The sequence below is a fragment of the Anopheles merus genome, chromosome 2R (assembly GCF_017562075.2).
Source record: "Anopheles merus strain MAF chromosome 2R, AmerM5.1, whole genome shotgun sequence".
In the NCBI taxonomy this organism is placed as follows: domain Eukaryota; kingdom Metazoa; phylum Arthropoda; class Insecta; order Diptera; family Culicidae; genus Anopheles; species Anopheles merus.
In genome coordinates this window covers 45,672,821-45,685,600 of record NC_054082.1, presented here as the reverse complement: position 1 = coordinate 45,685,600, position 12,780 = coordinate 45,672,821, and the positions used below count along the sequence as shown (strand labels likewise).

The window sequence follows — 12,780 nt, the reverse complement described above, 5'->3', positions numbered from 1 at the left end:
AACAAACGCTTTGTAGGTACGGTAAAGCTGTCCCGAAACTGTTTTTCGAAACTCGAGCGAAAGAGCAATCAAGCGGAAAACCGCACACAAGGTTTGTACCGCTTGACCACATCAAATGGAAGCAACAAACAACAAACGCAACAACAATGGCACATTCTGTCGACCGCAAAACCCTACGCTTACAAATGCTCACTTTGCATCCGAGCATGCCATAGCCATAGCTGCTGGTGAAACTTTTAATTAATGCTTTTATACCATGGTAATGATAGTATTATTGACTGCAATTACTATGTGCGAAACAGGGTCGCATCCCAGACGTAACTGCTAGCGGTCAATCGTGTGGAATCTTGTGTGCGGCAACGTTGTATCGCACTGTATGCTGCTGTTGAAATTTTGAAACGATCGACCACAAACGATACTAAACAGTTATTTCAGTCGATGGTGTAATGCCTGGGTTCAACATTTGTATGTGGATGTAAAAGAAAATGTACATGTGAATAGTGTGTGGCTGTAATCTAAGAATGTAATTACTAGCTAGATATGTTTTAAGATGTAAAAAAAGATATCCTATAGGGACAGCCCAAGCACTGCTCGGGCTAGACTGTGAAAGTCCGCTCAACTAACTCGAGCAATACTTGGGCTACACTATGAAGGAGATAATAAAAAATAAAAAATAAAACAAATCAAACCTAGATTAACTTATATCAATCATAAATGTGTTTTACCAAACCTTTGCCTCAAAAATCAATTTGTGAAAAACATAAGGTGCATATATAATCTTGTAAATAACGATTACTCGCTTCGCCTCCCAAAGAACACATTTCGGACAAATTTCTAAGTCATTTTAAGATTTTAATAAGTGCCAAGCAAAGTTGAGCAGATAATAAAACAAGTTTTTCAACTGAAAATGTTGAACAGCTTTTTTTTTCTTTGTTCAACACAGGCTGTTTCTTTACAACAGAAAGGCACATGTTTTCCTTCTCTGCTTAAACTAGACCTCGTCTCACCCTCCTAATCATCTTTTCCAATGTGTAGCCTAAGTAAACTCGATCCGCTCAGCATAGACCGTGTAAAATGTCAAACATGTTCCCTCTCGGTTTTATGTATAGAGCAAGTTTCACCCGGCAAACTTATTCGTTGCACAGTTTGGTCTTGGTTGAATCTGTGCGATTATACAATGAGGATGAATTATAGCACGAGCATCCTCTCTCTTTTCGGCTGAGATGATGTTTTTCATGTCCCCCTCTCCGTTCTCCACATCACTCCCAACAGATAAATACTAATTTTATGCTCGAAAGCAATCGCACTTCCTTCGCTAATTGGAGTTTAATTGAAATTTCCCTCCACTGGTAGCGGTGGCTGGGTCATTTTGCCCTTCCATTCCTCCCTTCCCGCTACTTACCCTCAGGCAGCCGCTGTTGTAAACGGCCGACTCTAAAGCTATCCTAGATATAAACACGCCATCCGACCGGTCGGCTCCGTTGCCCTCGCGGATGTACAGGCCCAGCGTTTGGCCCGGTCGTTTGACGATCTCCACCAGCTGGAAACAAACGAAGAAGCGCAAATTTAAGTGTGTTTGGGAAAACGCCTTTAATGAAAAACAGCCCCACTTCCTCCTACCTGAACCGTGTGTCTGGCGTCACTCTTGTTGAGGAACTTCTGGCCCGCTTCGATGGCCTGTCGGCTGCCCATACATCTGGGCTCCAGGATGCGCACTATCATTTCGCCCCTCCGCTCCACCACCTGGAAGAAGGACGATGAGAGAACAGAGAGAAAAAGAACGGTCAAAATGTTAGTAGATGTCGTGGACGCAGTAATTCAGCAGAGGGAGACCCTCGCCGGAAGCAACACATCGATTGAAACGGCCAAACGCCAAACCAAGCAGAGAAATGTTGGTGAATCCATTTTTTCACTTTTCCTCATCCCAAAACAGCAAAACTCAATTAGTGTCATCTTAAACTTTGGCAACACACACAGACACACAAAGAGCCTGTCACTTCCGTTCGTTTCGGGAGAAGAAAGCTGCTACGCTTTGTGGCCGCATGCTGTAGGCAGCATGGCGCTGACCTTGAGTAAAACTTTGTTGGTGAAGAATGCGTTGAACAAATGTCACTTTGAGCGAAACATTCGTTGAAACGTCTGTTTTCTGCTTTGTTTTCTTGTTTTTTCGTCTCATCATAGCAGCGGCCATACGCTCACAGGCACCGGATAATCCAAGCCACTATGGGAGTGACTGGAACCGACAGTAACCTACACTGCAGACGTGTGTCATGGGTTGCCATCGAAATAGAGCATGAAGTTTAGCCTGCTTTGATGTGGGAAACGACCGAACGTCCGTCGGTTATGGCGAGATGAGAACCACATTTAACACACCAGCCAGCACTCTAACCAGCGACTTTAGCAAAAAGCAAAATGGTCGAGTAGGTTACAAAATTGCTCACCTGACGAGGTGAAAGCATCACATACAAAAACGTGTTGCTTAGTAGGGATATTCATTGATTTTTGTTCACAAAGCATTATTCGAAAATTAACTTTAAGTGGAAGGTTTGCTAAGAACTGTTTCATGCAACACTATAAGTTATCAGTTTAAACTATACAAGCTTAGATCCATTGAAATAAATCAGTTTAAACTGATAACTGATAGACGAAAATAACAGGCTGACTTTGCAGAACCCAGGACAGTTCCTTAGACCACTTGTCGGACAACTATTTTCACCCATAGGTTATGGAATACGCAGATGACCAACCACAATAATCGATGGGGTATTATAGGTACTGATATCAAATGTTTTAAAAACCATATTGACCAATATTGGCATGGCTAGGTGGTCATTTTGTTATGAAATGAAGACTGTCCGACTTTCATTGGATCATATATATTTCATACCTTTTATCACATTTATGCATAGTGCTTGGAGATTTTAAAAGATATCGATCTCATTTTTTACTGGAACATAGCTGAAGAGATTGATCTACGATGAGTGAAAACAGTTTTCCGATAAGCGGTCTAGGGAACTGTCTTGGGTGCCGCAAAGTATGATAGCAGATAAAAACATGAGCTGTCCGACTTTAGGTGGCCGCCACTGTACGTGTCAAATGGTATCTTCTAAAATTTTGTAAAAACAAGACAAACTCACCGCTTCCCCTCCATTTTAACTTAGTTATGAATATTCAATTAAAATCAAAATTAGCTCAAATATGTAGGCAAACACCGTCCGGCTGAAACTTTGCCCCTCTACAACTGGTAACGGACTCTTTTTCAACATTCCAATCAACCAGCGCGTGCTCTAGCTCAACCCCTTTTACTTACCTCCAAAGCAGCCGCCGTGCTCGGGTCGTGGTCATTCTCCACCGCCTCAATCTGCCGGAAGATCTCCGAGCTGATGCCGGACACCTTCCGGAAGTCACCCTGTAGCAGGACGGGCTCCTTCGAGCCCTGTCGCTGTTGTTGCTGCTGCTGCTGATGGTGTCCCTGCAGGCCCTGTTGCTGGTGTTGCTGCTGCTGCTGCTGCTGCTGGAGAACCTGCGCCTGGTGGGAAGGCATCGGACCCGGCGGTGCCCGCCCGGGGCTTGCAGTGAGGTCAGGCACAGATCTTCCATTTTCCTGCAAGAAGCGAAAACGAACACGAACATGTTAAACATACTACCAACAGTGTATAGCAGCAACGAAAAAGGAAGGCCCGAGTTCTGATGATAAAATGTATACAAAGCATCTCCGACCAGCCCTTTATTCTCTAAACCACCATTTCCGTCTTCTGCTCGTTGGTAGCCACTGGCGTACCGCGGGTGAGAGGAAATAAACCCTATCCATTTCTTCCCAGCACACCCAACCACCGACGAGCCTTTGGGGAAAACGACAGCGATGAAAAAAAACGGGCGGAAATCGCGAACGCTGTTGAAAATTCACACCGCTGCCCAGCACCGGTCCGCTCCCACTTTCCCCTTTAATGGAACTTCCAGAAAGCATCCGCGCATCGCACAAAAGTCGAGACGAAGCGGCCCACTATCGAGAGCGCGCGCGATGAACACAATCGATGATTAATAATTCAACATCGCGTCACGCAAAAACATTTCACTGCTTCCACTGTGCTTTCGAGTGGTTTTCACCGGGGGCACCGAGGCAACACAAAATGGTCGTTAATGCAACGCAGGCTGGAAAGGTTCGCTTTTGCCTTCCGACCATCCGTTACAAGGATGGATGGGGTCGCGCTACCCGTTACATGATCACCTTTTGCGCTCACTGACAGGCGAATGCCACTAAAAAGCAGATTGGCATGTTGCGAGAGGAGGTGGTGAGTTTGTTCCGATTTTATTTCCTTATTTTTTTGCCTATCGCTTTCAACAGCTGGCTTGGGTCTGTGTCAAGCAACGGGAGGGTTGTGTGATGGAAGCCTCTTTGATTTTCTTTCTACGCTCAACGCTTTCTTCTGTTGAAACACGTTTACTTAAGAGTCTTCAGCATGACTTTGCTGTGGTGCCTTCCGAGTTTTCTTTTCTTTCGCTTGGAGGAAAGTAATTTTGTATTATTCATTTTTCAATCACTGAATGTACCTTTTCCCTTTTGCCAGCTGAAAAGGTGCACTGTCGATGGAACAATGATGTACCGCCGGTTCCACGAAACCGATAAAACGCCGCAATAATTCCTAATTAAACCAATCAGGGGCGTAATTTTCGTTCGACGAATCATTCGATTGTGTTTTCACCCGGAGCCAACGCGAGAGTATAGACGGGAAAGCTGCAGTTTAAACTTGAGCGCCCCACATGGTACGTGGTATCACAAGGTATACTGCTCAAGCCACTCCACTTAGCGGCACTGGGAAGAGCCGTCCCGCTTATCGTCAGTCTCGCGCGCCTGGACTTGCACAAGCGGAAGCGACCCGCGATCCGTGAAACCATTCCGTGACCTTTAACATCTGCCAGCACGGGTAGAGAGAAGCCGTCGCACGTCCCAGACCTGATGATGCGTGACGATTATCCAACCGGTTCGCGGCGCAAAGGCAGTTCGATTTGGGAACTTTCGTTGTATGCATGGAAAAACCATCTGCTAACGAGCCTAAACAAACATTCCTCTCGACCGCACTTGCTCGCTCGGTATCGTATGAAATTAAATTTGCCCTTCCAGTGCTAGCGATGGACGTTGGCCACATCGTAACGAAAGTGCGTTCGCACCGAACGGCCGCCATGGAGCGTCCGTGATTTGAATTGCTAATTCGCTTAAACGTCCTCTAATTGGGATACTTTTCCGGATTCAATTACTATCTAGTCTGCGCTGGCAAGCATGCGGCCCCCGCGGTGTCAACGGACGCGGCCCACACGTCGTTCAAGAACGATAGGCGTCCAACTGCGGTCAATGTTGGCGTGTTCGCGTGCTGCCATCGAAAGAATGTGCTACCGGGATGGGCAAAAAGGGTGCAACATAAGTTGTGTTTGATTTTTCGTCTGGAGGAACCGTATTGGGACGAGCTTGTTTTAGCTACGCACAAAACTATTAGAATCATCGACAACATCACGCTGTGATGTCTTTACGTGGTGGAAAGACTGCCAAACTATAAATGAATCTACCCGTTGTTAGCATGAGATGCAGAGTACATATTGAATCGACAGTTTCACAGTTCACACCCTAAACGAATGCTTAAACATTCTGATCGAAACGTACAAAGAACGGCATAGTTTCTTTGCTACTTGAGCCAACGATGCTTTTATGTTGCATGGTGGTTTCATAATTTAGGCGAGTTACTAAATTGTTAAATTGTATATTTCATTGTGTTCAGTGCAAACAATTTGGAATATAATCAAGTAAATGAAAAAATGTTGACAGCACGTGTAAAAATAACATCCGATGAAGCAACGACACGGGCCTTACGCTAATTGTTTGACTTACACAGCGATTGTATTAAAATTTTGTGTAAATTGTGTAATTTTTTTTTATTTCACTTTTATGAAAGTTTTTATCTCCCCGACAGGTGACAAGAGACTGAGTGAGCTTTTCTTGAGAGCTTATTCCTTTCTAACTTAACTTTAAACGTCCATTTAAACCATCGATCGAACCATCGATTCTCCAATAATTCAAATTATTTACAACACGAATGCATAATAACACATTTATATTGTTTCCTTTATTATTACAATCATAGTTCCATTTAATCGACCGAAAGTCGTTTGGATTTAGCGCCTGGATCAAACGTCTAGCGCAATAGGAGCAAAGAAATCCGATGGTAGGCTCTGACGTGGTTAAATGCAGTTTTCGACAAATAAAATCAACAACCTTTTACTATTTATTCTGAACAATAATTCCATGGAAAACTATTTTAATCACAAATAACTGATTGATAATAAAATGTTTTATTTTAGTTTAAAGCGCATCCAACCCAACACGCAACATACCTTACATTAAGAGAACACACGCATACCGCACTTAAAGCACTCAAAGTGCCACAAACATACCTGACCTCCTATTAACTTCAATCTGTTCTATTCAGACCTCCCAACAGAAAAAGAGAAAAAACAAAGCAACCCATTACCTACAAAGAACCCCATGACACAACGTTTTGAATCATTCAAAGCCAATGTTGTCAAGCTTTTCCATTAAGCTTTATGCGTTGTCATGCAAGGTTCTCCGTGCTGCTGCATCTGACAGGATCGAGTGACTTCAAGCCAAACCGTTCGTCAAGTACCAGCGGTGGGGAAACTGTGTTGCTCCTACTTGAGATGTAATCTCGTCCCCCGCTGTAACATGTTTGAGCCCTAATTACTGTCAAACGAGCGACAGCTTTTGTTGCTGTGTTCGTTCAGTACCCAGCACGATGGAATTATTATAATTCTTACAGAACTCAGCTGTACATAGATGTACCAAGGCAAAAACTAAAATTTCATTACTCTGGTTGTAATATAACCGTTGGCCCTCCTTCCCATTAAATCCATGTTTAATATTTGTTGACAATGCTTCAAAAGACCCTTCCACTTTTGAAGAATCCATTTCATTCCACTGTGTAATTAATTATTTATCATGGTTTAATATCGTCCCCTCGCAAGAAGCAGCTGTGCTTCTTCTGTGAATTGAAAACGTAATGTTTTGAACGGTCAAGCCATCCTTCCCAGAACAGAAGCAATTCTTTCGATGTTGCTAACGCAATGCCACCGAAACGATTCATTTCTAAGATGTTTAAAATTAAAAACAATTCACTCGAAAACTCTCAAATATTCTCAGCAAGCTCGCTGTTCCGAGTTATGAGTTTAATTCTTGCAAAACGCTTTCATTATCTCCTCATGGCTCTAACCCAACTGTCCTTGAATGGAACACAAATGGGTTTTATTTTTATTTCGATTTCAAACAAAATCCCTCCGACCATAGAGTGGAAAGTCATTTCACCTGTTCAGGGCGTCCATGACCAGCGTCACTGATTTGTGTGCGGAGAGGGGTACATGGTAATTAGCGTTTAAAAAAAATCCACCCACCCGTAACTGCAATCCATGAGTCTGTGTGAGTGTGTGTGTGAAGGATCGAGAATGCAAGCATTTGCATGTGCAGGATTGTAGTAAAAAAATAGCTCCCACAATTCGTGCACAAAAAAAGAAACTGATGTGACTGGGTGAACCCGACCCGATTGGAGCAGACTTGCATGTAGTGAAGCACGGCGGCAGGCAGCAGTGCTGGTGATAGTGGTGGTGTGAATGAAAATTCCACTGTTGAATAGAACCGTCATCGTCGTCGTCGCCGTCATCATTGCCGTCTCTGCGGACGGCACGAATACACGCAAGCGCGCTAGAGCGCTACTCGAATTTCCACACACGTTTTCCACACGCTCCAGCTAACTCCCCTTCCCCTCCCTACACACACCCATCGTCTCTACTTTGCAACGCACACGCTGATAAAAGGGAAAATTGCGCGCATAGTCACTCACTTGGCAGAACGTTCTTTGATAGTGAGCGAGAAGAGCCTAATACGCACAGGAGAGCGCTAGAAGGAGATTGAGTGAATGTGAAAGGACACTGAGCGAACAGCCATCATTGCACGCACACGTGTACACCGCCAGACACGGTTACCCTCCACTATAATTCTCGTCATGAGTTTCATTCTGAACGTGTCCTTTTCTGTCGTTTTCATAGAGAGAAAGAGCGCGAGAACGAATGAGTTACAATATCAAAGGATACGAGAGAACCTCCTTACGAAACTGCAATGTATGGGATGACCGTGTGTGTAAGTGTGCGTGTCCCTATGAAAGGCTGGACCGTTGCTGTTAACGGTTCGTGACTGTGTCACACACTGGCATAGTTTTTTTCATGCTTCCACCCACAACTCTCGCCCCTTTACACTTTTCCACCCCTTTACAAGGGAGAGCGCTCCCGTCGTTTTCGACACGTCAGCCTTGGAGCAATGCAAGAAAATGAAGAAGAAGCAACAAAAAAAAACCTCCGTGGGAATGAATAATGCATGGTGTGGGGTTCCATTTTTCCAGACACTTTTACGGACACGCAAACGGCTGTCCGAGCTAGTAGCGTTCGAAGGACGAGAGCATCTTTGGAGCCGTAATTTTCCCAATCCTCACCTTGCTGCTCCGCGAGAAAAAGCATCCAGTGGTGGCACTATCGCACATTTATGCCCGCGAACACTCGCACGTCCCGTCGCCTCCGTTTCGGATTACAATTACACTTCACTTGCAGCTCCGTTTGAGCACTTGAGCCGTTTCCGTTTGCTTGCTTGCTTGCCTACTACTCCAAAATATACTAGCGCGGTGCTAAATCCAGCTACTAGCAGCTACCTCCACTATTACTGAGCAAATTGCTTGATATGTCGTTGATGGTTTTGGTTACTTCCTGTCGATTATTTGGCCCCCTCGGTTGCTTTAATTTTGCACTACTGTGCAACGATTGTTGCGCGCTACACTTATGCTCACTCGCCCTTATGCTCGCAGTGGACTGGATCACCACTTCGATTGCTGCCCCGTCTGGCAGGTGGGAACATTGGCGTGCATTACTCACGCACCAAACCTGCCACCGAATAAACAACAAAATGCACAACTGTTGGCACCACACGGGTCAATCGTTGGAAAAGAAACGCATGCACACTAGTACAACTTCACTCACAGACACACGTAGTAATGTGTTCGCATAGAAGTAGGAATTTTCTTTGCCTGGTTGTTTTTTTTTTTTTTGGAAATCTCAACCCCTTTTCACAGAGGAACGCGAACAAACTGTGTTCTCTGGTTTCGCAGCACTGCAAATGGGTCACCTTCACCACGCGGTTAAGGAACTTTCGGTACGGCGGGATCGTCTTGCTGTGGTCCCGCTTTTTGGATATGAAAATTGTTGTACTTTATCAACACACAAGCACACACACACACACACACACAAACATTCACACACGGACGGACGTGACAGTTACTGAAGGGATAGGGTCAGCCGTTGGCTTTGGGCGCTTGCAGAAAGGAATCAAACGAGTAACCGAAACCCAATCACCCAGCAGAAATCCTCAGCCCAGCGGTTGAGTTTGTGCAACGCCGTCCCTAAAATGGCGCTCGCTCGCCCTCGGACTAGAACCTGACCGACCGACCGACCGTGAGTGGATGACACTGGCAGAGAAGGATATGTGTGTTCTCGGCATCACACGGCGCACCGAGCCTCACCCATACACGTACGCGATACGCGCAGAAGGATGTGTAGACGCAGAGCCTGGCGTCGTACCAGGGTACACGAAATATCGCGTGTATGCTTCATAACGAGCCGAAGCTAAAATCACGACCATTTCGGTTACAGTAACACGACGGGTGTATTTTTACAATTTATCTTTCTCTCACTAATACTCTCGCTGTCGCACGAGCTCTCTCTCTCTCTCTCTCTCTCTCTCTCTCTCTCTTTCTCTTACACGTGATTTTCATATGACTCACAAATACAGCAAATGTTTTACACTAACTGTTTGCTCGTATCTTACTAAGTGTCTCGGAGGACTCACGTAGGACGACGTGTAGGGACGACGAAAAAACAGTTGCACGAAAAGTTCTTGACTCTGCTGTCTATTGACACACACCAGCAAGCTGCACTATCGCAATGAAAGTAACTCACGGCGCGTGTGGGTGTTGGTGAGAGCGCGACGGAATGGCTCCCACTCACCGCCCTCCTCCCACGTAGTAATGGAGCTCGAGTATCCTTGGCGGCCGCGTGTGAGCACTTCAAAATGGAGTGTTGCGTGCGCTCGTCGCTGTGTGTGCGTGCGTTCACAGAATCTGGCCAGTGACATTCGCATGCAAAACTTGCAAACATTTTAACAGCCCCAAGCAAGTTCCCTCCCACCAGTCGGTTGGCTGCGATGCCGTGACGCTACGTATGAAAAAATGCGAATACTAAAGAGTATTACATTTGTCCTATCCTTCAAAGATCTTTCCTTTCAATGTTTATCTGATATACCCACCCATGTCTGAGTGCGTGTGTGTGTCTGTAGAAATATCGCGCGTTGGCGTAGTATTCAAAAACATCTTCTCATTCCGGCAGAAGGCGTTTCGTACATCCAACACAACATTGATGGATTTAAATGTCATGAATGATGGTGGGCGCATTACACTGTCAATAAAACTCCCGGTAGACCTTCTTGTGGAGCTATTGTCTGTGGGAGTGGGAGTTAATGCCATCGTTTCATTCAACCGGTGTTGCAAACAATCGAATCAGAGATGTGCGTGGTGAAAGTGGCTGACAGCTTGGCACAGCTTTTAATCATCGGAAAAGCGTAGGTGCTCACTAATCACTGGTTCGTCTGCAGAGATGCCAAAGCTAGGATATGGTTCTATTTTATACCGCAAGGATTCCTTTAAAAACGGAAATCACTGAATTGTCACTTGTTACTAAAATATCTGCTAGAGCCTTCCTCATTAGCTGGAGAAATGTCAAGCAAAGGAACAACATCATATTTAAATAAATTTACAAATTTCAACGCTATTCAAAATTCAATGCTTACACGACAGTTTTAAACATATTACTGGTGAAAAATGAAGGGCCGAAACATGAAGCTCTTCATGATTAAACTGACAAGTCTTAAAGTGGTCCTTGCAAGAATTTCTGTCATAACGGTAAAGCAGTAATATGATAGCATATATTATATTAAGTTTCATTTCAGTTCAGTTTCTACGGTTCAGTTTAAACAATGTCATCCAATATCCAATCCGTAAGTCATCCTGTCATCGGTATGTCGTCCAAGTCATTCAGGTAGGCGCTACACTGCACAAAACAACAACAAACCAAGGACACCAACCATCAATCAGCATTGGCGTGTCGAGGAACATTTATGTACGTTCTGTATGTTTGCAGCGTTCGTACCCCGTACTTGGTACGCTAATCGAAAGCAAATTACAAGCACTCCGGTTAATGGCATTATCGTGCCCTCATCTACACTGTCATGTTTCGTGTTTTCTTTTTTTTCCTTTTCTTTTTTCCTACACTGCCGCTGCCACTTTGCCTGACCTTCGCCCGATAAATCTTTCTCCCACGGCGTACCCCTTTTCACGGGCGGCTAATTGACCGCCATCAATCAGATCCTTGGGCGGCCGATGCCGCTGCAGAGGAAATTATGCATTAACCATTAATGATCGCTGTGCGTGTCCGCGTCCGTGTGGGGCTCGGCAAACACACGCGGCAGCAAGAAGGCAGCAAGGAAAGCATCCCTCTGCGTCGAACACAAAACAATCCAGCAGAAAGACGGAACAGAATGTTTTTATCACCCACCCCCTCACTTACTCTCTAACCCGCGCTAATTAGTCGCTGATTATCAGTCATAAATTTTCGACCCAGCAGCGAGCGTGACTTTGTTTCCGGGGTTCATAAACACTATCCCTATTGTAGGCTTTTAATTTTTGCTTCTCTCTGCACTCAAACCGTACAGTGCGCGTCTTACGCAATGTGTGTGTGTGGCTGTGACTGTTTTGTATGTTGTGCTGAAAAATGCCCCTAAGTGCTTCACGCGGCTGCAGATGCACCAAGTGCAGCTGAGAGCTTAGTTTGTGTGCTTTCCCTGATGGTCTTTTTGCTGACGCGCTGGTATTGGTGACGCTCATCTCGGGTGTCGATGAAAGAGCGATACGATATCTTGGCTGGCCTATTTCCACCATCTAGCCTTCTTACGACACGACAATAACAGCGACAACAACAATGAAAAGACTACCTGCCAATCGAGCGAAATGAGGAAACAGAGCAGCTGGCAAGAGCAAGAGGGCGAAATCAAGTGAATCCGACTCGTACACGTACACACACCCACGGACATTAAATCCCATTCGACCTCTTTCGCTATCAATTGCGGTACGGTAGCACCAGGTATTGCTGCTCCCCATTCGACCATTCCTCTTTAGCCGATTCGTTAGTGTTCGTTTGCCCGATTTCCAATGGCCGCGGTGGACACGTGAATGTATGTAGCCGAAAAAAAAAAAATGAAGCGTTCCCCCTCCATGGACCGAAACTGAGCGAAGCAGCCATTCGGTAATGATTATTGACCTGAGCCCTGTTGTACCGTTTTGTTGTGCCATCCGTTCCTTGCTCCCCTTTGCCCACCCGCTACCTTGATTGTCCTTACGACTCGCGAAGGACATTGGACGTTTCGAGACGCTCGATTCTCCTCGATTGGGACTATCCATGGGGCAAATACTCATACGAGTAAGCGTTTACTTGTGTGCGTGTGTTTGTGTGGGTATGAGTGGGTGGCTGCGTTAGTATTTGCGTAAAACAGCGAACCGAGCAAAAGCGAGAACCATTCAATGCGACCAAAGGATAAAGCGAGAGATAGAGAGAGAAAGGCAGAGAGAG

At 45.3% G+C, this 12,780-nt stretch overlaps 1 protein-coding gene across 9 annotated transcripts in view; it reads right to left on the bottom strand.

Annotated features, from left to right (window-relative positions):
- LOC121590700 (rho GTPase-activating protein 100F) overlaps positions 1-12,780 on the bottom strand; it is a 47,372-nt gene that overhangs the window by 23,149 nt on the left and 11,443 nt on the right. For 6 of the 9 annotated variants that reach the window (XM_041910596.1, XM_041910600.1, XM_041910603.1 and 3 more), the window contains exons 3-5: positions 3,311-3,604; positions 1,621-1,743; positions 1,403-1,540 (exon numbers count right to left, since the gene is read on the bottom strand). In XM_041910596.1, the coding sequence (XP_041766530.1) occupies positions 1,403-1,540; positions 1,621-1,743; positions 3,311-3,604 (555 nt within the window). Of the gene's footprint in view, positions 1-1,402; positions 1,541-1,620; positions 1,744-3,310; positions 3,605-8,546; positions 9,710-12,780 lie in introns of those variants that run through there. The other 3 variants (XM_041910601.1, XM_041910602.1, XM_041910604.1) reach the window with 2 other exon arrangements.